The following is a 26,185-nucleotide window of genomic DNA, read 5'->3' on the forward strand; positions in this document are numbered from 1 at the left end:
CTGATGTGAAAGAGCCCTAAGGGAGAGAGATAGTTCCCAAGGTAGTAACAGATATCAAACAATGCCTAGTCTTGGTGTGAGGTCCGTGGTCTCTACACCCTGGAACTAGTCTGATGCATAACACAATGATAACACAGAGTCCCTAGTCTGGTGTGAGGTCCATAGTCTCGACACCCCGGAACTAGTCTGAAGTATAACACAAATGATAATACAGTTCCCTAGTCTTGGGCGTGAGGTCCTTGGTCTCTACACCCTAGAACTAGTCTGGAGTATAACACAAATGATAATACAGTTCCCTAGTCTTGGGCGTGAGGTCCTTGGTCTCTACGCCCTGGAACTAGTCTGGAGTATAACACAAATGATACACAGTTCCCTAATCTTGGGTGTGAGGTCCTTGGTCTCTACACCCTGGAACTAGTCTATAACATAACATAACATTGACATGCGAGAGTATTCTAGCTCAGTGTGAATTCCCAGGTCCGTCCTGGTTCTAACACACTGTGGGATCTGACTATGGTCTGAATGCTTCCACCTAAGTGTTTACAATGGCAGACAACCAGCAACTGGCAAGCAAGCTGCATAAATAGCTGCTGGAGTCTGCCACCCGCCCAAGCCACTCAGCCAATCATGCGTCCAGCAGGAATCAGCTGATCCTACTGATCAGCTGACACTTCCCCTGCTGGTATAAAGGTCCTGACCTCTGGGCCGCGCGCGCGTAGTTCTCCATCTGCCCATGAACTAACAGAACCAGCCACAACACCCGCACGCCTCCGCGTACAAACCACCGCGTTGGACGCGGAAACAGCCGCCTTGCTGTCAGTAACCGCGGCGACTTTTCCGCGTTCTCTCGTGGTGCCAGGCGCACGTCTCCGCATGCCAGCCGCTGTGCTGGACGCGGATTCAGCCGTCCTGCCGTTAGTACACGCAGCGGCTTTTCCGCGTTTCCTCACAAGCTGCCTCTGAAAAACAGGTCTTGGGATTATTTCACTGCACTACATAAAATCCGGGTGTGTTTGGGTAAAGCGGGATTGTCAGCCATAAAACCAAATTCCATTTATCCACTGCTCTGTGTTTATTGTGTAGTCTACATCCTGACCCTGCATTGCAAGCATTCCAATGTAATCATAAATGTGTCTGTAATGAATCCTATCTCAGTTAGCCTGGCTCTATTCTGGTACATTGCCGAGAAGAGGGAAGCTTGTAATTTTCCCTCCCATATTCCTGCTCCTTGCTGACTGGCTGAGGGCATTTCAGTGTGACAGGAGGCTGAGAAGGGAAATACACCTCACCCCTCTGCAGAAGCTGCTGAAATATGATCTATGCTGTGCTCACATGTGTTTACAAAGCAAGCTAAATGTGACAATGGATACACCATTTCAGGCAGGAGAAAAAAAAACAGTAAGGGAGGAAATTACATCAGGATTGGCTTCAGTCAGAGGCAGTAAATGTGGAAAATGCCTGGAATAGTTTTCTCTTTATTAAAATTCACTGCAATAAAAACAGTACAATACATATGTTATGTAAGTAGAGCAAGTATGTATCTACTTATATACTGTATGTGTTTTTTTTCTGGGATAGTTTGGCTGTCCCTGCTGCTTCTACAATGTAAATAGGTACCCATACTTTTTAAATGAAAACAGAAGTCAGAAGCGCTGTAAATTAAAACAAAGGTTCAGGAATACAAATCATGGTTTGTCTTGGAAACTTAATGCACCACATAATGTTTCAACAAACAAACAGTTGAAGTGTTGACTGTGCAACTATTAGCATAGTTGATTTACTCACAGTAGAAATAGATAAATGATTCAAAGCAACAGCACAACACAATCTGCAACCTGCATCAGATGTACAGTGCAGATTCCTTCCTATTGAAAGGACATTATTATGATGAAACTGAGGCCAATCACAGTTCACTGTGTCTCCCACACTGCTATAATGTCACACCATATTGCGTATCCTATTATCAGGCTTGCAGAACATTAAACTCATTAGTACTTAATAATTCTGCCACACTGTAGGAAATGATACCACTGGAGTGATACCATTTACGTTTACCCAAAGCCACCATGGTCTGAGGTCTGACAGGGAAAATGACAACAGCCGTGGATAACCTGATCTTATTCCCACTGTAACAACTTGTCTAATGTTATCCATTATGCCATCCATCGGTTAAAAAAACAAACAAAAACATTAAACCATCTGCTTAATATAGTGTAGGCTCTCCCCTGTGCCTTCCAATGCTGGACCTCATATGGTATCCCATAGTAAGTCCTTTAAATTGAGAAGTGTAGCTCAAATGGCCGTAGTGGGCATGTTTAATGTATAAGTGAATAAGGGTTAACATGGGCACTCTGACTTGTACGCAGATATTTAGTCCAATCTAGTCCCATAAGCAGCAAGCTAAAGAGGAACTGTGTTTTCTATCACCTTTTTCTCATGGTTAGCATTTAAGGAAACCTGAACTGACCTGAAAATGTAATTTCTGAACTTACCTAGGGCTTCCTCCGACCCCCTTAGCCTCACAGGTCCCCCTTTCTTTAGCTGGCAGCTCCATTAACTGCGCAACCCAGCCAGGAGTCCTGCACAACTGTGCCTGTCTTAAATACATTTAGGTCACCGGGAACGTTGTGCACATGCCAGTTCTCAAAAGAGTGAACCGCTTCGGTGAGATAATAGAGGGGACCCAGAGAATGCCAAGGGACCTCAGGGACTATGGGGGCTGGAGGAAGCCCCAGGTAAGTTCAGAAACTCATTTTTCAGGTCAGCTCAGTTTTTCATCAATCGTCTTCTGTGGGATCAGGCCAGATAGGCTAACATTCGCTTCCCACACACATCAGTGAAACTTGGTAAGCTGTAAACCTGATGCTGTTTCTCCACTTGCTCTTCCTTGGACCAGCTTTGAAAGGTACTAACCACTGCATTCTAGGAACTCTCCACAAGAACTGCCAGTTTAGTGATGCTCTAAACTAGTCACCTATTCATAACAATTTGGCCCTTGCTGCTCAAAGTCTTATGCTTACCCATTTTTCCTACTTTTAACATATCATCTTGAACAGGCCCGGATTTACCTCACAGGAGCTTATAGACACAAATGTCATGGCACCTTAGATTTCACCCTCCATAAACCTACAAACACCCAGCGAGCTGTACTGCAAGTTTACTGGCTAGACCAGCTGTCACTTCTCCCTTACTTCTCTTGCCTGTCATAGGTAGTTACAGGTGCCCTTTAGTATTAGATAGCCAAAGGTACACTTAGTATTAAGTAGCTAGAGGTGCCCAACTAAAGGGAGATCTGGTCAGTGGAATGCCGAGACTCTGGTAAGTAACCTCTCATTTATACTCTGTTAGGGACTCTGCATAGGTAAGGCAAGATGGAGGCACTAATGGAGAGGAGTGAGCCACCTTTACATCCCCAGGCACCTGTAGGCACGTGCCTACAGTGCCTTATGGTAAATTCGGCCCTGATCTACAATAACTGCCTGCTCAGTTGCTGCCTTGTATATCCCCTTTCCACAGATGCAATTGTAATGAAATAGTTAATGCAACTTGCATCAGCTTGCAGTGACTGTTATAGTTGATAAGTTTACATAACCTGACGGAATTTGTGACATACTAGTTTTTGTTTTTTGGGGGAAAATATGATTGATCAAGATGTTCTCTTCCATTCATATTTAGTGGTTGGTCAAAGCCATTTATTATCACACAATTGTGTTTTTTCAGCAACTTAATGACAAGTGGAAGCACCCAAAGGGCCTTGATAAAAGGTTTACATACCCCTTTGCCACGGCAGAACCGTTAGAATCACAATTGTGATTGTTCACTGCTTGTCGACTGTGCCACGGAGAAAGCTTCATTGTAAATGAGAATTGTTTTTTCTTTCTCTTCTCTGATAGCTGCACTTAACATACCAAAGGGCAGATGCTAGAAATCTCTGGGATAGTTCACACACCTGGCCTTAGCATCTAAGTGTAGCACTAAAGGCAAAGAAAGAAAGAAGGAAGCCACCAGCCACATGGGCCCAGCTTTTTGTCTCAAAAGCTCTAGGAGGTACTGAGCTGTGCACACTGGTTTTTATAAGGAACCTGCCTGTGAATGTTGATGTTTGTGCCGAGACCCAGGCGGATTCCGCCGCTTCCGGGTCTCGCCGCTTGTTCCCCGCTGATGACGTGCAGGCTGGGACACAGGCCGCACATTCTGATAGGCGGAGGGTGCGTTCTCAGTACGCCCTCCGCAAAGGTAAACAATAATCAGCTGACTGCGGTCAGCTGACTGCTCTAGCGTCAGCTGACTGTGCGGCTGACACTTGGCAGGTGCGTCTGCTGTGAATGGATGTGCGGAGTGAGGCTGGCCACTGATTGGATGGAAGTATTTAAAAGTGCAGAGTGCTCCCAGTCATCGCCCGTAATAAGCAAAGCTGTGGCTAGTTGCTGGGTGCGCACTCACAGTGTCTGAACTAATGGAATTGTCTTTGGCTTGTATTTGACCATTCTTTTCTGCTGCTTACTAACCCTTGCTTGTTATCTGGATACTCTTGTCTGCTGCCTGGACCAACCTCTGCTTGTTACCTGGATACTCTTGCCTGCTGCCTGGACTGACCCTTTCTTGCATTCCTGGATAGTCTTGCATATTACCTGGACTGTCCCCCTTGCCTGTTGCTTGGATAATCTTGCATGCTGACATTGCATGAACTCTCTCACTTGCTACTTGGATCATCCACTGCCTGTTCCCTGAACCATCTGTCATTACTGGCAATCGACACTGAGGGCCTCATCCTCCTAAAATAAAAGGTACTAATCCTGTGTGATACTTATGAACTATTGAACTGTGCTATACTTGCCTCAGTGGGGTTCTGGTGGGTTAATATTCTCTCTACTTCAGTCTGTATGCCTTGCACGTTAAGACCTGGTGGTAACCGTAGTCGGGGGACAAAGTGTCCTGTTCACGCGGGGGCTTGTCTATAGATAAAGACCGTGGGCTGGGCTCAGAGCCGTGGCACTAGATTGGGGCATAGAGACTGATTGGGGACATAACCTGTCAAGTCTTACAGTTTTACAATGAAGCAATTTCATATTTGATCACTTTCCAACTAAACCCTAACTCCAGTCCCTATAGAAAATATATTACTAAATTCCATCATGTGGATGTGGCCGTCATGTGGACATCTTGCACGACTGGGTAAAATACAGACAAACCTGGTTGTTAAATATTAGGTTAATACTTCATACAAGGAAATTGATGTTTGGTATTAAAATGTTTCAGATTATTCATGGGTCATGAATATGCTATTATTGTATGCAGGCGATGCCTAAAATATGGTGAATACTACATTCATGACCAACTTTGCCCTTTGAAATGTGGCACAGAGGAGTAGGACTCCCATTCCCGCCTCCAAGGCAGATTCTTCAAAAGGACAGGCCTGGAGGTAAACTTAAACGCCCAATTTCCATTAAACAGACAATTTCTGGAGTCCCGTGGAGGAAGACTTCCAAATACATGGACTTTTGCTAAGGACTTTACATTTCCACAAACTGGACTCAAACTTCTTTCAAAACCTAAGTATTTGTTTCCCCATTTTCTCCCTTTTATTTAAATACTGTTTGCTCCTGTTTTCATATTTGTCAGTTATAACATTTTTTTCTGTAGCTATTACTTGTATTGCAAAGTTTTAATAAAATTACATAAAGTCTCTTACGGCTGTTACCTGTTTCTGACTACCCCAGAACTAACCTTGCCTCTCTGGAGAGACACTACCCAGAGGACTGTATCATTTTAGTAGCAATAGGTTGTGTTCACCATTTCTTTCTGCAGGCTTAGAATAGTCAGAAGGGACCTTTCCCCTTATAGTTGAAAGGTGGTGGCAGCTTAACCGTAAAAGTGTACATAGTAAATTGTTGGTGTTTTCACTTATTCCCTCCTGGCTTGTCTGTTTGCCCAATTCCAGCTACTTCGGCCCATCAGTTGCATCCATGAGATTAGATGGTCTGTGGACTGAAGCAGATTGAGAGGCACTAAGTAGTCTGTCCAGTAGAGGGTATGTGACACTATTATTATTTTTATGTATATAGCGCCAATAAGCCCTTGAAGTTTTGGCCTGGTAATATACACAAATTCATTGGATATTAAGGGTATTTGTCTACACCTGCAACTTGTCTGCTTGTAATTACAGTAGTCTGTGTATAAAAGTCATGAGATTCTGGCATCTTGACTGTCACCAGCAAGTTTCAGCCAAATCAAAAGAGCGGACTTCCAAAAGAGTTAATAATTCCAATCATCACTGTTCAAACTCTCATAAAGAAGTAGTAATTGAGGTGTTGTATTGACACCAAGCTATGGTCAGGTAGACCAACAAAGAAATGTAGCCAGAACTCCCCGGCGTATTGTCTGGGATACAAAGAAAAAGCCACAAATAACTTCCCTGAATGCCCAGGCTTCTTCACAGAAAGTGTTCTGGAAGATTCATGGTGCAAAAGGAGGAGGCACTTGAAGAGAAGTGGTCTGCACGGTTGAGTTGCCAGAAGAAAGTCATTACTGTGCCAGTCACAAAATAGTCCACTAAAAATTTGCAAAACTGGGCCTAGACAAGCATCAAAACTAGTGGCAAAAAGTCTGTAGTGAGACCAAAATTGAACTTTATGGTCACAAAGATAGGAATAGATTTTGGAGAGGAGTCAGCAATACCAATTATGAAAAGTACATCATCTCTACTGTGAAGCATGGAGGTTTTTGAGGGGGATAAGGTTTGAGTTACAGTGGCAAAAGATATTTGGTCACAGTTTAATTTAGAATAATAAAAAAAAAATGTGAAACACACCAGAAGTGTGCTGAAAATTTATCTGAGGCTCTTCGGCCACAGAGCTTTGAAACACTTTAGAAAAAGACAAAGAAGGGGGGCTTACTTTCAGTGCACTGAAGATTTATGGTAGGTGGTGAGCGGCTTAGGTGCTGCCGTTGACACCTGCCGATCCTGCAGGGGGAGATAAAGCTTTACATTAAATATTAGGCCCAGATATTGTGCAAGCCTGATGCAATTGGCCCAGATTTCTCTCTGACTTTCTTGTTTGAATTGCCTCATGTGTAGCCACTCACATGAACAAGTATAATGACATTTTCAGCCGCCTGCTATTCTCTTCCACTGAGTATCAACCATAACAAAGAAGGACCTAGAACTGTTTCAGTCAGACTGCCTGGCTGCATTGTGTGACTTCCAGATGCCTTTAATTAAATGTACGTAGAAACATTACTGTTGTGCATCTTCCACAGGGAGTCTGGTTGGTGACACTGTAAAGGTGTAAGGTGGGACGCAGCAGGCAGGCTAGCTCAGCTGTGCGATCTCCTCACACACAGAGGAAACAATTGCCGCGCTGTACAGTAAGGGGAGCTGTTGGCACATAATAGACAAACGCTGGAACTTATTCCCGGCATCCACACCGTCCAGGCCTAGATACAAGCAGTCATGTTTCAACACCTCTGACTCCCAGATGCTGACAAGCTAAACAAGTTGTTTTGTCTCTGGAAGCTTTTCAGTCGTGATTAACTGCTTACAGCGAATACTAATTATATGAAAGACTCCCAAGTTCATAGAATTAGAGTTGGAGAGATTGTTCATATTCTATCATGCTTGTAGCGATTTTAGTATTTTTTTTTTTGCTCTGGTTTAGTATATATTTAAGGTCTTTATGAGGCCATTGCTTTTTTTCGCTCTAAAACTGTCTTCATTAGTTCTTATGATTTGCACAGCTGAAAATCAGAGAGAACACTGCTGTAACAGCATTGCAATGTTTATATTGTGATATGATACTGTGATTAGTGTGATGTTCCTGTAGAGGTAAATCTGACCTTACGAGAGCCCTCCGTTTAGAATAATACTAGTTAAAGCTTCAGATTAGCCAAGTAAGAGAAGCATCTTGCATTGACAGATATCTCAACACATTTTAGTAGTAATAAACTAGCCTTATACCTATACTGTCTGGTTATGGATCAGTTCACAAGATTACAGTTTCCTTGTTCTTAATAAGAGGACCACATCTCTTCTGCAGGAGAAAAGGAAAACAGAGAAAGCCTCCCTGTTTGTATTTAGAAATAACAGCCTGTCTTATTTTCCCTTGTCTGGAAGTAATGAGCCACTGTAATTTGAGCTGTGATATATCTGATCTGTGCCGTTCAGACAGGCTACATGTAAACACAGGAGTTAAACGCTTTCTGTGCTCCCAGGAAACCAGGAAGTAACTACACTGCAGCATCTCTGAATGAGCTGTATCAGCTGTAACAAGGAAATGTTTTCTGCATAACTCGTGGTTTATGACCAATACAGCACCACGCAGCAATTATAAAGTGACAGTAGGAGTGAGGCTTACGTGACCCAGGAAGAGGATGAAACAGCGTGGTGTCCAATGCAGCAGAAAGGCCCCCGGTAGACTACTCGAGTAGTCTACCGGGGGCCTCTCTACTGCATTGGACACCACGCTGTTTCATCCTCTTCCCGGGTCACGTAAGCCTCACTCCTACTGCCACTTTATAATTGCTGCGGTGGTCTCAGCATCAATTCACAGTTTTATTCAGCATCCATGGTTATTTAGGGGCTGATCATTTATGGCATGTTTGCACTTTATTACACTGAACACTGTTGTTGATATGAAATGTTTGTACTATCTATGTTTTTTCCTTTATTAATGAATTAGACTTCTATTCACTTTGATCACGCATGCACTTTATTTGAGAATTGGCCTTCAGAACCCGGGTTCTATCCCTGTGGTAGCTCTCATATTGAGCTACCCAGGAGATTTCTCTATTAATTTATTTATGCTTCATTAGAGTTTATATATATTATGTATTACTTGTTATATACTATGATATGAGGTGTCCATTGTGCTTTTAGATGTTTTTATAAATTGGTGCTTTTTTGAAGATTAATAAATACTTTTTCTGAAATTGAATATTCATACAAGTGTGGTGCTGTATTGGTCATAAACCACGAGTTATGCTGTATATAGTGACTGAGCACACACTTATTGCAACATTGAGTGCATGAACCTTTTTGCTTTAAGGATATGTTTTCTGTAAAGGTTATTATGCTGTTGTTTATCACTGTAAGTCCGCTTTAATTTAAATAGTGCAATTTAGGAGGAGGTGCTGTTTGCGCAGACAACAGGCAGGCCTTGCATCTGGTTCATGCCGAGAATGGGGCAGAGTTGTAAAAGGAAGCAGAAGTGAGGCCTGGAACCCACTAGCAGCGCTTTTCAAAGTGCTTGTGATTTGTAAAGCTCTTGCTAATGTAATGCTATAGGTGATTTTCAGAAAATCACATCCTCAAGTAGGATCACACACAGGGCATTACATTAGAAAGAGCTTTTCAAATCACAAGAGCTCAGAAAAGTGCTGTTAGTGGGTCCCAGAAGGTGCCATGTTCATCCTTTAACAAACAATGCCCTTTTACCTGACTTCAGTACTAATGCTCTGTCTCTAAAGGTGCATACACACATCCAAGAAAGTGCACGACCAACACCACGACATGACAACACTACAAACAACCGTTTACAGGACTTGTATTTTCTGTGCACCAAACAAATGAACCACCAACTCATCTGCATACTGTGTGTGCAAGCAAAACGATGGACTGCGCGACACAGCCACATTCAAAACAAGTGTGTCATTCAACCAACGTTGTATGCACGTGGCCAACTGTACAATGTCAGCCCAACAAGTCGTGTTAGTTGATCCACCAGATGGAGTCGCTCATCTAGGCCAACAGACCAAAATCAGAGGACAATTAGGTGGTTTGGTTGAGCGTGTGTGCATAGGCCTTATTATTTTAAGTCACTGGCTCAGAATAAGCATGCAGATCAGACGCTTTGACTCTGGTCTGACTCCACTGACTGCATGCATGTTGCAGGTGTGTCAACTAAAGCCTTAAAGGGAAACCGAGATGAGAGGGATATGGAGGCTGACATACTGTATTTTTTGGCATACAAGACACTCCAGACTATAAGATGCACCTAGGTTTAGAGGGCAAAAACCAGAGGGAAAAAAACCCTATACTAAACCTAGTGCGTGTATGGTCTAGGCGCGTCTTGTAGATGTTCTCCCCCAATTATTGTGTCTCCCGTTGTACCTCATGTGCCCCCCCCATGTGTTCCCTCCACTCCCAATGTTATAAGCAGCGGCAGTGCGACTCATCTAATCCATCGGCTTCGGCGGCGATCAGAGACCTCTCCTCTACCTCACGGCTCCATATTCCTCTCACTCCAGTTTCCCTTAAAGGCTCATACATGCTGTCAGTCACATTACTGGCGTCTGTGTGGAGTTGCTGAGCTCTGGTTGGTCTGAAGGCAGGGAAGATGAAAATACGGCTCCTCAGCTCATTCAGAATTAGGGATGGTCAGAATGCCAATTTCTGATTCCGCGGTAAATCCACATTCCGCCATTGCCAATTACCGATTCCGCTTTCCGCTACCAATTTCCGCATTCCAATGCGGAATTTCCACCGGAATTTGCGGAAATTCCGCCCGACTTTAACATCGATTTTCTCAAAAACTATAAGGTCTTTTTGAAAACTTTTTTTTTTGCATCTTGTTCAGAAGATTCTGTTTAATAAACCCTGAGAATTGGTGTTTCTAGGACTTATGGGGGCTTTGCTATTAACCGCTAAAGTCGGTGGATTTTTACTGTAATGTAAAATGCAGAAAATAGGCAGATGCAGTTTTTCTGCATTTTACATTACAGTAAAAATCCATCGACTTTAGCAGTTAATAGCAAAGCCCCCTTAAGTCCTAGAAACACCAATTCTCAGGGTTTATTAAACAGAATCTTCTGAACAAGATGCAAAAATAAAGTTTTCAAAAAGACCTTATAGTTATTGAGGAAATCAATGTTAAAGTCGGGTGGAATTTCCGGCGGAAATCCGCCTACGGCACTTGCATTACCGATTTCCACATTCTGATGCAGAAATGCAATTTCCGATCGGAATTTCGGAAATTGCATTTCCGCGGAAACCGAATGAGCATCCCTATTCAGAATGCTCTCTACCACTCTTTCATTCTGATGGTCACCCAACAACAGCAACTAAAGGTAATGAAAAGGGACTAAAGCATAAGAAAAATCAAAGCTCAAAACCAGATGCATCTAATTTCTAGCACCTGATCTATTGGCCCTGCAATTCAACAAATGAACCAGTTTGTGTCATCCCTACCGACGGCACACACTTAAAATGGAAATAAAAGTTTTAATTTGTAAGTTTTATTAACAACATTTTCACGAAAGTTTGTTCGTTTTGCATTATTTGTGTTAAAAGTACGTTAGAAAACACATCATATTCTTACAGTGTTTTTTATGACAAGCCGTCCTCAGAGGCACCTGATGTGGCGAGTGATCAGTATGCAGAACCATCTCACTGACCACTCTATATTATGCAGGGAACACACGGTACGTTTTTGCACCGTGTATCGAGCCAGCAGCACGATGCCGGCGCGTCCCCGCGACCGCCCGGATCGATTCCCGCTCGGCCCCCGCAGGCTCTCCTTATCTTCCTTTCATTTTTTGCCATTGTCTGCCCGCGGGTATCAAGCGGGGAATCGATCCGCGCAGTGATTGGACCTTTCAGAAATTATCAATCGAGCCTCGATTGATAAGAAAAAGAAAAAACGACCTGTGTATGCCCAGCATTAGACAAGGCATTTTTTATTTTAATCAGTCTTTAATGTGGTATTATCTGATCTCAGAGCAGCAGATTGTAAACTAAGGCACCACTTGATGACCCCTTGATGACTGCAGTTGGTATCATTATTTATTATAAGTACAGTGGCTTGCAAAAGTATTTGGCCCCCTTGAAGTTTTCCACATTTTGTCACATTACTGCCACAAACATGAATCAGTTTTATTGGAATTCCACGTGACAGACCAATACAAAGTAGTGTACATCTGAGAAGTGGAATGAAAATCATACATGATTCCAAACATTTTTTTTAAAATAAAGAACTGCAAAGTCCGGTGTGCATAATTATTCAGCCCCCTGAGTCAATACTTTGCAGAATCACCTTTTGCTGCAATTTCAGCTGCCAGTCTTTTAGGGTATGTCTCTACCAGCTTTGCACATCTAGAGACTGAAATCCTTGCCCATTCTTCTTTGCTAAACAGCTCCAGCTCAGTCAGATTAGATAGACAGCATTTGTGAACAGCAGTTTTCAGATCTTGCCACAGATTCGCGATTGGATTTAGATCTGGACTTTGACTGGGCCATTCTAACACATGGATATGTTTTGTTTTAAACCATTCCCTTGTTGCCCTAGCTTTATGTTTAGGGTCGTTGTCCTGCTGGAAGGTGAACCTCCACCCCAGTCTCAAGTCCTTTGCAGACTCCAAGAGGTTTTCTTCCAAGATTGCCCTGTATTTGGCTCCATCCATCTTCCCATCAACTCTGACCAGCTTCCCTGTCCCTGCTGAAGAGAAGCACCCCCAGAGCATAATGCTGCCACCATATTTGACAGTGGGAATGGTGTGTTCAGAGTGATGTGCAGTGCTAGTTTTCTGCCACACATAGCGTTGGCATTTTGCCCAAAAAGTTTCATTTTGGTCTCATCTGACCAGAGCACTTTCTTCCACATGTTTGCCGTGACCCCCACATGGCTTGTGGCAAACTGCAAACGGGACTTCTTGTGCTTTTCTGTTAACAATGGCTTTCTTCTTGCCACTCCTCCATAAAGGCCAACTTTGTGCAGTGCACGACTAATAGTTGTCCTATGGACAGATTCCCCCACCTGAGCTGTAGATCTCTGCAGCTCGTCCAGAGTCACCATGGGCCTCTTGGCTGCATTTCTGATCAGCGCTCTCTTTGTTCGGCCTGTGAGTTTAGGTGGACGACCTTGTCTTGGTAGGTTTACAGTTGTGCCATACTCCTTCCATTTCTGAATGATCGCTTGAACAGTGCTCCGTGGGATGTTCAAGGCTTTGGAAATATTTTTGTAGCCTAAGCCTGCTTTAAATTTCTCAATAACTTTATCCTTGACCTGTCTGGTGTGTTCTTTGTACTTCATGGTGTTGTTGCTCCCAATATTCACTTAGATAACCTCTGAGGCCATCACAGAGCAGCTGTATTTGTACTGACATTAGATTACACACAGGTGCACTCTATTTAGTCAATAGCACCCATCAGGCAATGTCTACGGGCAACTGACTGTACTCAGGCCAAAGGGGGCTGAATAATTACGCACACCCCTGCAGTTATTGATTTGTAAAAAATGTTTGGAATCATGTATGATTTTCGTTCCACTTCTCATGTGTACACCACTTTGTATTGGTCTTTCATGTGGAATTCCAATAAAATTGATTCATGTTTGTGGCAGTAATGTGACAAAATGTGGAAAACTTCAAGGGGGCTGAATACTTTTGCAACCCACTGTATATTTTAAAAAAAAAAGTATATACATCCTTTATTGTCTAGACAATATAATAACTAATTGCTATGGGAATTGCTGAGTGATTTTAATAGTGATTTTTGTGGTGTTTTTGCCATGTTGGAAGTGATGTTACATTTGTTGCATGTGATTTGTACAGTGATTGTGATTTCCATAGCGATTTGCGATTACCCTATGTTTGGTAGTAACACACTGCAAAATTGCTTTGGGCAGCATAGGAAAAGCATTTTACACTCCAAAGATGCCATATTTAGGAAAATCGCAATCACTACTGTGGGATCACCCCCACTGATTTTCATTAAGCCATGGTCGATTCTAAAACTCTGCTGAAACAGCTCTAGTGGGCCCCAGGCCATTGTCAGACTTTCTGGTGCTAGAAAGCAGTGGAGAACATATGTGATCCCTCAAAGTTCTGCTCCCCAGCTTAACCCCTTCCCCCTTCCTAATTTTGCATAGCTCCCAACTGTCCCTCTTTTGCAGAGACCCATTTGGGAACCCAGTCCTTCTGTCTCCCTCATTTGTCCCTCTTTCAGGACTCATGTACATATCTATGTAAATATATGTATTTTCCTACTGCAAAATGTGTATAACTCTAAACTTTATTCCCATTTTTTAAATCGATGAATTTCTTATTTTCAAATGTTAAAAGGAAGGAAAATTAAATAGAAAGGACCAGTGTTTTTTGAATTATAAAACAACACATTTTTCCTATGAAATCTTTATTGTGTGACTAGGGGTGTGGTTAGAGGTGTGGCTTAACCTCCTTGCCGGTTATCCCGAACTCAGTTCGGGGTAACCTGCGCAGGAAGATTGCTCAGGCCTCGCTGGGCCGATTTGCATAATTTTTTTTTGTAACTTCCGATCGCCGCCGCTCGCCGCCGATCCGCCGCGCCGCTCCCCCCCGCCCCTGACCCCTGCGCTGCCTGGCCAATCAGTGCCAGGCAGCGTTGAGGGGCGGATCGGGATTCCCTATGACGTCCCGACGTCCATGACGTCGGTGACGTCATCCCGCCCCGTCGCCATGGCGACCGGGGAAGCCCTGCAGGAAATCCCGTTCTCAACGGGATTTCCTGCATACTCTGATCGCCGAAGGCGATCGGAGTGGGTGGGGGGATGCCGCCACTCAGCGGCTATCATGTAGCGAGCCCTCGGCTCGCTACATGATTTAAAAAAAAAAAAACTCCTGCGCTGCCTCCTTGCCGGAGGAATTGAACCGGCAAGGAGGTTAAGTGTCCCTCTATCTCATCTCAAAAAGTTGGTAGGTGTGATTTTGACAGTAACTAATGTCACCAATTGTTGCCCTGCTGTACCACCCCATTTTATAATGGGAATTGGATGCGAGTTTCAACATTTACTATCAGCATTAAGTGCATCATTCAGCTCCCATAATAACCTAGTACCTGGTTTGGAAAGGTGAGAATACATTCTAATTGGTTGCTATGGGTTCCTGTGTTTCTTGGATTTCCTCTGCAATAAAAGCCTGCTTATCTAGCCAAGTATTCTTCTTGCCAATAAAACCTAAAATCCAGTTCCTACTTTTCCCCATTCAGGAGGAAGGAGCACTCCAGTACAATAATATCACTTCTAATATCACAATATTTGTATTAGCAATAGTACAGAACAAATGTGTATTCACCCAGAAAGCTGGCTCTGAAGTACAGCACAGGGGCTTGGTAGCTGACGGAGTAGAGGACATGATACTCATAGTGAATCACTTCTGTTTCCTCAGCTTCCTGTGGCTTAACCAGGCCCTCATCCTCTTCCTCATGGAAACACTACAAAAGACAATCAAGAACACATTTAAATACCTTAATTCTGAAGCATTTTTCAAAGAATGGTGTGACTTCTGCGTCACCAGGAATTCCACTTCCGCAAAGAATTTTCTTCTAAATGACACAAGAAATGTAAACAATCCAATCTAGTGTTTATTAGAAAAACAAAACCTTGCTAGCAAGTTTATCTGTGGCCAAGACTGCAGGGTGGCCCATTGAGCACGGCCTTTAGTGGTTGCAGCTTTGAGTCCGACAGGAGGCCATAATCGTACATGTGTACCCAGCTTTACTGTGCGCAACTGCATGAGTCTGCAGTAACACAACTAGCCACTTCCTGTTTGCAGTATGATGCAACTACTGTATATTATTATTATTACTAAGTAGCTGAATACTCGTGCTTTGCTAGGTTATCTCAAAAATGGATGAATACAATAAGTTATTTGAGAAGTTTAACCTCCTTGCCGGTTATCCCAAGCTGAGCTCAGAGTAACCCGCCGCAGAGGATTTCTCAGTCCCTGGTGGGCCGATTTGCATAATTTTTTTTGATACACGCAGCTAGCACTTTGCTAGCTGCGTGTATTGTCTGATCGCCGCCGCTCACTGCCGAATCGCAGCTACCCGCCGCGCCGCCCCCCACCCCCCTGCAGACTCCTTGCGCAGCCTGGCCAATCGCCGCCAGGCTGCACTATGGCGTGGATCGGGACTCCCTCTGACGTCATGACGTCAATGTCAGTCCGATCGTCGCCATGGTGACGGGGGAAGCCCTACAGGAAATCCCGTTCAGAACAGGATTTCCTGTTGGGATTTTGCGCCGGCGGGGATCGGAGGGGTAGGTGTTATAGCGAAGGGAGGGGGGAAGCATGTAGCTAGAGCTAGGCTAGCTACATGCAAAAAAAAAAATTAGAAAAAAGCCCTCCCGCGGCCGTGCGCCGCGCAGAATCAGAACGGCAGGGAGGTTGTAACAATTGGTGTCAGCAAAACAGATTTTCTGATTATTGGTGATCTGCAGTATCACCAACAATACAGATGCTATACCTAATTATGTGGTGATCTGCAGAATCACCAATAATGCTAGAATAGCCAGACACAGGACAACCAATGTGGAATAGTGTTTGGTGCGACAGTAATGAGTAATAGGAGATCTCCTGAGGAGCGGGTGATTCAGAAAGTACTGCAGTCAATGATCACCTGAGGAGCAGATGATTCCGAATGTACTGCAGCCAGTGGACACCTGAGGAGCGGGGACCACTGACTGCGCTGCAAGGATGATCACCTGAGGAGCAGGTGATTAAGACTATACTGCAGCCAGTGGACACCTGAGGAGCAGGGACCACTAACTGAGCTGCAAGGCTGATCACCTGAGGAGCAGGTGATTAAGACTATACTGCAGCTAGCGAACACCTGAGGAGCAGGTGTTACAGACAGTGCTGCAGCTGAGCTTCACCTGAGGAGTAGGTGAAGGCTAGTACAGATCCCTCACCAGTGACTAGGCCCACTGATGAGGACAGGAAGGTCAGACAAGCAGAGTAGGCAACGTATGGACAGATACAGTACAAAGACAGAAGGCTGATTCAGTGCAGAAGTACAGAATCACTAAGCAGGAGAATAGTCAAGGAAGCAGAAGGTCATAACAGATAATACAATGCAATTAGTACTTTAAGCTATCAACAGAATCTTGCTAAGTGTGGATCCCCGGCTCCAGCCGGTTCTAGCACACTTTGGGATCTGACTAGGGTCTGAGCGCTAACACGATAGCATTCGCAACAGCAGACACGGAGCAACTGACATACTAGTACTATATATACAGAGATGCCCCGCAGCGCCGCCCCCATCACTCAGCCAATCCAAAGTACCGTTGGAGTCAGCTGACTAGGCAGATCAGCTGACTCCCTTTCTATTAGTATAAAGGTCCTGTCGCCTGGTGCTCGCGTAGCCCTCAATCTATGTGCAATAGAAGGACCAGGCAGAGCAGCTGCATGTAACTGTGCGGCAGAGGCCGTCGGCTGATACGCGGAGATAGCCGCCATGCCGCTTGCCTCTGCGGCGGTATCTCCGCTATCTATTACAGAGGTTAAGCAATCATAAAAGGTTTGGTTCTTAGATATCTGAAGTGCAGCAATTGACTAAAGCATGGTACACACTTTCAATTATGATTGTCCAATCTCTGACCAATTTCACTACCTCCATGTTGTAATAGGGATTACCTCCATGAGCTGCTAATAGTATTCAATATCTGTTGACCCTCATACTACATGGTGGTGGTAAAATTGGTCACGGATTGGATAATCATAATTGAAAGTGTGTACCAGGCTTTAGGCCCGTGGCCCACTAGAGCACTCCCTGCAGCACTTGCCGATCTCTATGATCCAATACATACCGACAAACTGACACAAATGGATCTTAAAGCAAACCTGTGAGGTTTTAAAAAACAAAAGTAGATACTTACCTCAGTAGAGGGAAGCCTTTTGATCCTCCAGAGTAGGGCTTCCCAACCCTGCCCTCATGTACTACCAACAGTGCAAAACCAAAAATATTCACAGGTGAGGTAATTACTTTCTTAGCAGAGCTAACTACCTCTGTGGATTTCCACAAAACATGCACTGTTGGTGGTACTTGAGGACATGGTTGGGAAGACCTACTCCAAATGCTTCCCGTCTCTCCACCTCCCCTTTCCAGCACTGGGACCCCAGAAGCTCGCGGCCGCACCCCTGTACGAAAACCAGATGGCTCACACCTGTACAGTAGCATGGAGCCGACGCTCGAGCTTGGCAGAAAATGCAAAGCCTATTGGGCTCCATGTTACTGTGCAGGTGAGAGCCCTCTGCACCTGTGCAGTGCAGACAAGCTCCGTTGACAAGCCCTTATCGATGGGATAAGGGGGTGACTTTAAAATGCAGCATTTTACCATTATTAAAATATATAAGTAAACTAGATTGAGGCCCTATTTACACTTAGGAGTACATTTGAAATCGGCGCCGGTAGACTTGGGCGCAGGATACAGCCGGTATACGGCTGATCCTGCTTCTGCACAAGTCCCGGACGTGTTAATTACTATTCCCCCTCCAGGCCGCCATGGATGGTGGGGAATTAAATAATTCGGCTTCCAGCTATTGCTGGAGGCCGAATTATTGTGATTTTTAAGCAACCTCGGCGCTGTCGTTACTCACTGAGCGCCGCTATAGACTGATTCCTATTATAGTCTATGGCGGCGCTGGCTGCGCCCAAATCTAGCCTCGCCGAAAAGCACTGCTCCGACACTTAGAGCTGGTTCAAACTAGGTCCGGAAACGTATCCGTGGTTCCGTTTTTGAGCCCCGATTAAAAACGGAGCCACGGGCAGCAATGTTAAAAATAGCAGCCTTCTTCACTCAAGAAAAAAATGGATCCGTCTGCGTATGCAGGGTCCCGTTTTCAAAACCTGAAGGAAAGGTCCGGATCTGCTGCATTTTCACGTAATGGATCTGGACACTGATACACGCAAGGGTAGTGGCAGGCAATGGGAAAACGGATTTCCTCTACACAGGCAAATTTTGACACAGAAACGGATCCGTTTCTGTGTCATAGCGTGGGGGGTGGAAGAGGGGGCCGCCATGCTGGAGGGTGATAGCCGTCCTGCCTGCTATACCCCTCCAGCATGGTGGATGCCTTTCCCCCATGGCTGGGCATGTTTCTACGGACTGGGAACGTATGCTGCAAAAATATCATTTTTAGGAAAAACGGGGAAAGGAAATTTTTCTTCGAAAAACGGATCCTTGTAAAACGGATCGGATCTGCAATGAACCAGTGAGGACCTAGCCCTAATGCATTGCATTGCCTCCCAATTGCCAAATGGGATACAACGCGACTCAACTCAACACAACACATTTAGTATAAATATAGGGCCTACAGGTAGCCATACACTATTTTATAGAATCTCTCAGGCTGGGAGCACACGTAATATATTTATACCAACAACCCGTGTTAATAAATGGGCTTGCTCACATTTAAATGTGTTTTTCTCATGCTGTAAGAAAACTGCCTGCATGCAAGTTTTTTCTGTACATTTTACTATGAATTACATAGCAGCTGAGAAAAATCGTGAATGTTTTGGAAGCAGAAACATGCATGTTGTGCGGAAAACCTCACATCTGCTCCCAGCTGCAAAATCTTACATTTCTTCAAACAACTGGATGGAAACATTGAATGTCACTTTTCTTTCGAATAAAGAATACTGATCAAGTTTTAGAAAATTAAACTATATGCATGATCAAATGTGGAGGAAATTTTTTATTAAATCTAGAATATTGATCATTAAAGTGGAGCTGAATTCAGAACTTCCTCTCTGCTCTAAAAGATACGCAACAGCATAATAACCTTGAAAGAAAAACAATTCTTTGTTACAGCTGATACAAATCCTGCAACAAATCTGCAGTGTGTCTACTTCCTGCTTTCATGGTTCCTGCTTCGTTAAGATCCTGTGTTTACAAATTAGGTGCTCTGCTGTGGCAGAGGATATTCCTGAGCTCACACAGCAGAGAGATCAAATTATGTTGGTGATTAGTCACAGATGAGGGGGAATTAGACAGGTTAAAGAGTAACTGTCAGGCATAAAATCAAAAATCAATTCTTTATTTTATCTGGTAAACAATAAGGATGCTAATCAGGCAATCCAAAAGTTAAAATCACTATTACTTTTCTTGTTGATAAATTATCATTCCCCAGTTTACCTGACTCTTATTTGGTACACAGAAAATTTGGTACACAAAAGAGAAGTTGCAGGGCATGCTGGGTTGTCTATTTTTTGCTTCCCTACTTCCCCTGATTGGCTGAAGCCTCTTTCCCTCCTGTTTTCCCCTCCCACACCTCTGTTCCTCTCTAAAATTTCTCAGGCTAAAACAATGCGCTTTCTATAGTGAAGGGCGGGCAAATCAGGCAGAGGAGACTAAGGGCGGATATTACATCACGACTGGCTTCAAAATAGCCACAGTAAATATGGAAACTGGGTTCTCTACTTTTCCTTTATAAAATTCACAGGAATCATAACGTGGACAGTGCAATACATATGTTATGTAAGTAGAGCAAGCATTTATCTACTTATATATTTGTTTTTCCTGAGAGAGTATGGCTGACAGCTCCTCTTTAAACTCTCTGAGGGCCCATTCACTCTAGAAGCGATTTTTTGAGCGTTTTGCAATTGATTAGCGTTTTTTAAAATCGCTCCCATTCACTTTCATTAAATCGGGGAAAAATCGATGCAATTTCACGATCGCGTACGTTAAAAACTCAGTGATTTTTCCTGCAATTTTAATGAAAGTGAATGGGAGCAATTTTGAAAAACTCTAATCAATCGCAAAACGCTCAGAAAAGCACTTTTAGTGTGAATGGGCCCTAAATCCATACATGGTGCATTTCTCTATGTTTTCCTTCTTTTCTGTGCAACAGTTCAGGTCCACTTAATAAAAAAATAAAAGTTAAAAAAAATTTAATCAAAAGCACACCCACGTTCTCTTTCATTGTGATGTCTTTTAGATAATATACAGTTCAAAGTAGAAACAAGGTGATGGCAACTGACCCCGTAGAAAAGGGGGCCCAGCAGTGCTGCCTGGCAGCTTCCTAATTATTCATGCAAAGCAGCAGTAGTGTTTGGGAAATATGTTTGGCAACCTCCATACAACTGCTGCTAAAGCCAACGGCATAGTCAAAAAAAAACAAGAGAACTAGAGGTCCCCCCTGAATATAATAATAACAAAAATGAGCAAAATACAATGATACTAGATGTTTGAGAAAATGAAAAAAATCTTTATTAATAAGCCAACTGCAAGTTTAAAAACAATTAAAAACAAAGTAGCCAGACCTGAGCCAGAAACCCCTAGTAATACAATACTATGTGCAAGACCCTGCATGTATATATAATATGAAAAGACGGAATGTAGCCTATCCTGGAGTCTCTGCGAACAAAATTAAGAAAAAGTATATAAATATATATATATATATATATATATATATAAACGCCCACGTTTTATATCTTACCCAAGATACACAAAAATAAACAGAGTCCACCTGGAAGGCCTATTATTGCTGGCATGGGAAGTCTGAATGAGAAGTGCTGTGCATATATAGATTTTTTTCTTGCAACCTCATGTTTTATCTTTAGAGTCTTACATCAGGGATTCTGCTGACATTATCACCAAAATAGCCGATATTCAATTAGAAGAAAAAGATTTTTTGGTAACCTGTGATGTAGAGAGTCTGTATTCGAATATCTCACACCAACATGGCATAAGAGCTGTCAAATATTTTTGGGATATGGAAACTACAGAAAATCGTCTGAGAAATTTATGGTTGTTGGAATTATTGGAATTTGTGCTAACGCACTATTATTTTTTGTTCAACAACACCCACTACTTACAGATAAGGGGTGTGGCCATGGGGGCCAAATGCGCGCCCTCAGTGGCCAACCTCTTTCTTGGGTGGTGGGAGAGAGAGCATGTGTGGACGTCGTCGCTGGAACGATTCCACCCCGCCATTGCGGGGTGGTATCGTTTCATCGATGACGTCTTCATATTATGGCAAGATAGTGTGGATTGATTGCAAGAGTTTATGACCACTATCAACAACAATGATCTTAATATATTCCTTACCTTTGATATTTCCCAGAAAGAAGTAAGTTTCCTGGACATCAAGATTTTGAAGGGACCAGAGGGCCAACTTAACACAACGTTATACCGCAAAGCAACGGCTGTCAATAGCCTATTACACTACTCCTCTTTTCATACTGCGGCTACCAAGCGTGGTATACCGATTGGACAATTTTTGAGAGTTAATTGTAATTGCACAAGTGATGAAGAGTTCGAAAAGGAAGCAAGTAAACTGGCAGATAGGTTCAGAAATAGAGGCTATCCCAATAAATATATAAGAAAGGCATGGCGGAGAGCCAGGTTTACACCAAGAGAGAAGTTGTTGCAAACTAGAAAGGTCAATACCAGATGTGAGAATGTGGTTAGACTGATCACACCCTACAACGAGAATTGGAATAAGATTTATGGTATCTTGAACACCCATTGGAGGATCTTACAGAGTGACCCTGTAATTAAAAAATTCATTACTCCAAGAGCATCCTTGACAGCCAAGAGAGCACCAAGTCTTAAGGATAGACTTTGCCATAGCCACTATACGTATCCACAAAGATCTTTAAGCACCAAGGGGAGTTTTCCTTGTGGAAACTGTTCTATTTGTTCATTAACCACTTGATGACCCACCCTTTACCCCCCCTTAAGGACCAGCGCTGTGTTTACTGATCTGTGCTGGGTGGGCTCTGCAGCCCCCAGCACAGATCAGGTAGCAGGCAGAGAGATCAGATTGCCCCCCTTTTTTCCCCCCTATGGGGATGATGTGCTGGGGGGGTCTGATCTCTTCTGCCTGCTGGGTGATGCGGGGGGGGGGGCACCTCAAAGCCCCCCTCCGCGGCGAAATTCCCCCCTCCCTCTCCTACCTGCTGCCCCCCCGGCGATCGAGGCTGCACAGGACGCTATCCGTCCTGTGCAGCCAGTGACAGGACGTCCCCTGTCACATGGAGGCGATCCCCGGCCGCTGATTGGACGGGGATCGCCGATCTGCCTTACGGCGCTGCTGCGCAGCAGCGCCGTACAAATGTAAACAAAGCGGATTATTTCCGCTTGTGTTAACATTTAGCCTGCGAGCCGCCATCGGCGGCCCGCAGGCTATTCACGGAGCCCCCCGCCGTGAATTGACAGGAAGCAGCCGCTCGCGCAAGCGGCTGCTTCCTGATTAATTAGCCTGCAGCTGGCGACGCAGTACTGCGTCGCTGGTCCTGCAGCTGCCACTTTGCCGACGCACGGTATAAGCGTGCGGTCGGCAAGTGGTTAATGCAACCTACTAAAGGTATATATAACCATCTGGACAATTCGTATATAAAGTTACATGATTTTATAAATTGCCAGACCCCATGGGTTATTTACCTTCTTGAATGTGGTTGTACCAAAAGATACGTTGGTCAAACAAAAAATCCCCTCAAATCGAGAATACAGAAACATCGTTCTAACATCAAATTAGCATTTAGGGATTACACGGAAAATAAAATGCTTACTACTGTGGCATCACATTCCTTGATATGCCTATTGGAGAAAATAGAAAATTGGAAGGTGATTGGACTTCAAAGGCTACAGCTAAGCAATAGAGGTGGAAATCATGTCACTAAGATGCTGCAGTGGGAACTGCGTTGGATTTACAAATTAGGTACGAGAATTCCTCAGGGCCTTAACGAAGATTTAAGTTTGGGCTGTTACTTACCACAATAATTATACTTATGCAATAGTGCACCCCTTCGGTGAATTGCTTTGTTTATCTGTGCTCTACAGCTTTAGGTAAGGAAGCTGGACTATTCTTGATCAATTGATCTACTTTTTAATTTTTGTACATATTCTACATCTTCAAGGTAGGGAAGCTGGACTATTTTTAGTCTCTTTTCCCCTGCTTTTATATTTAGTCAATGTAATTTACAGTGAGGGTCCCTTTTTTCCTCTCTTTGCTGACATGGGGCTTGATTCACAAAGCGGTGCTAACCTACTTAGCACGTCTAAAGTCTTTAGGCACGCTAACCAGGGTGCTAAGTAGGTTAGCACCGGTTTTCTCAATTGAGAAATCCGGTGCTAACCTACTTAGCACCCTGGTTAGCACGTCTAAAGACTTTAGACGTGCTAAGTAGGTTAGCACCGCTTTGTGAATCAAGCCCATGGTGTGAGTACATGTGAGCATCTTTTCTAACTATATACCTTCTACAGTCTGTGGTAAGAGGACTGGACTAAATTTGGCTCATGGGCAGAGATTGGTGCACTGTCAGGCGTATTCAAGCACTGGGTGGCATCTTTTTTGGTTGTGATATAATGTATCGGCATGGTCATTTATGAATTGATACCTATTATTATTATTCATATTTTTTGACCTAGGATGCCTCAGAATATGATACCTTATTGTCTGGATCAAGTCTTATACCTTCACTGAACCACCCTTTGATTCGTTTGAAATGAATCGCTTACAAGTTCTTCTGCTCGGATTTTCAGTGGACAGTGTTCATTCATTAATATTTTATATTGTATTGAAAGATATAAGTTTTGTAACTATGTATCTTTACGCTTCATATTCATTTAACCACTTAAGCCCAACTGGACGAGATTTCTCGTCCAGTTGGGCTGCGCGCACTCCCGCGGGTCGCGCGCGCGCCAGCGGGCCCCCCCGTGCGCGCCCCCGCTGCTGGCCGCTAGCCCACCGATCAGTGAAAGGGATTATAAATCCCTTTCGCTGATCGGACCCCCCCGGAGAAAAGCCGACAGCGTCTCTTCAGACGCTGCGGCTTTTCTGAGCTCTGGTCTCCTTTCTTCTGCCTGGGAGCGAGATCGATCGCTCCCAGGACTTTTTGATTCTGGCCATCTTGTGGCCAAATAGCAAATTACACCTTAAAAAAAAAAAGTTTTAAGAATAAACCTATAAATATATTAAAAAAAACCCTGTTTACCTCCCACACCAAAAAATACCCACATACAAGTTTAAATTAAAAAAAAAAAATTACAATAAAAAAAAAAAAAAAAAAACAAATAGTTACCTAAGGGTCTGAACTTTTTAAATATTCATGTCAAAGGAGTATATCAATATGATTTAATAAATTATGGGCTTCTAAACAGTGATGGACGCAAAACGGAAAAAATGCACCTTTATTTCCAAATAAAATATTGTCGCCATACATTGTGATAGGGACATAATTTTAACGGTGAAATACCCGGGGCATATGGGCAAATACAATACGTGAGTTTTAATTATGGAGGCATGTATTATTTTAAAACTATAATGGCTGAAAACTGAGAAATAATGAATTTTTTCCATTTTTTTCTTATTCTTCCTGTTAAAATGCATTTACAGTAAAGTGGCTCTTAGCAAAATATACCACCCACAGAAAGCCTAATTGGTGGCGGAAAAAACAAGATATAGATCAATTAATTGTGATGAGTAGTGATAAAGTTATTGGCAAATGAATGGGGGGTGAAAGTTGCTCGGATGTAAAAAAATTTCAACCCTTCGGGCTTAAGTGGTTAAACTTCATGAGAATTTTTCAATTGAAAATACCTTATATATTGCTCTTAGGATGTTTTTGTATTTTGTTGGAATCTTTATATATACTTTTTTGTCTATCAATAACTCTTTTGCCCACTAGATGGCGGCCACATCCTTATAGGGACTTCTAATATCTTACCTATGTGACTTTGGATGTTTTACTTCCTTTGCCCACTAGATGGCGAATTTTCATCTTCTCTATGCGTATCACATAGTTTTATGCGTTCCATCCTATGCATGGCTGACCCTTCGTGCTGACGCAAGACGGCACGTGGGGTCAAGCCAGTGACGCGGCCGCGTCCTCTGGGCTCCATTTAAACCGCGCCAGCTTCCCTAATCACTGTCCCCTCGCAGCTTCGGCGGAACTAGTCGGACGGCACAGGCAGCGCCTTCGCAGCCATTCCTGAGACCTTCTATTGTTTCTATTAGGTGAGCCCTGCCTAACTTTTCGCTCTCTTGCTCCTATCCATATTGTTTCACTTGTGCACCCTATGGGAATCTTCCCTCCTCTACCTCACATTATCATCTTTTCATATTATATCACGTTCTTGTCTGGTCATTTTTTCACTCTTTTTTTATATAATCTTGTTTTTGGTTGTTATTAATTGTTGATCATGCACTAGCACTTTATCATATAATGGCAGCAGGTGATTGAGAATACATGTTGTTCATATGGGTGTGTAGCCTTCCATGGATCATCTCTGTGATATAGTGCCACACCATAATACTTATTTTTGATATACTGCTTTTTGTGGCCCTATATTTATATACTTTTTCTTAATTTTGTTCGCAGAGACTCCAGGATAGGCTACATTCCGTCTTTTCATATTATATATACATGCAGGGTCTTGCACATAGTATTGTATTACTAGGGGTTTCTGGCTCAGGTCTGGCTACTTTGTTT

General features: G+C 43.4%; 1 protein-coding gene across 2 annotated transcripts in view; it reads right to left on the reverse strand.

Annotated features, from left to right (window-relative positions):
- Positions 1-26,185, reverse strand: part of ATG10 (autophagy related 10) — a 196,847-nt gene that overhangs the window by 66,862 nt on the left and 103,800 nt on the right. For both annotated transcript variants that reach the window (XM_068271698.1, XM_068271699.1), the window contains exon 4: positions 15,043-15,181. In XM_068271698.1, the coding sequence (XP_068127799.1) occupies positions 15,043-15,181 (139 nt within the window). The remainder of the gene's footprint in view (positions 1-15,042; positions 15,182-26,185) is intronic.

The sequence above is a fragment of the Hyperolius riggenbachi genome, chromosome 1 (assembly GCF_040937935.1).
Source record: "Hyperolius riggenbachi isolate aHypRig1 chromosome 1, aHypRig1.pri, whole genome shotgun sequence".
In the NCBI taxonomy this organism is placed as follows: domain Eukaryota; kingdom Metazoa; phylum Chordata; class Amphibia; order Anura; family Hyperoliidae; genus Hyperolius; species Hyperolius riggenbachi.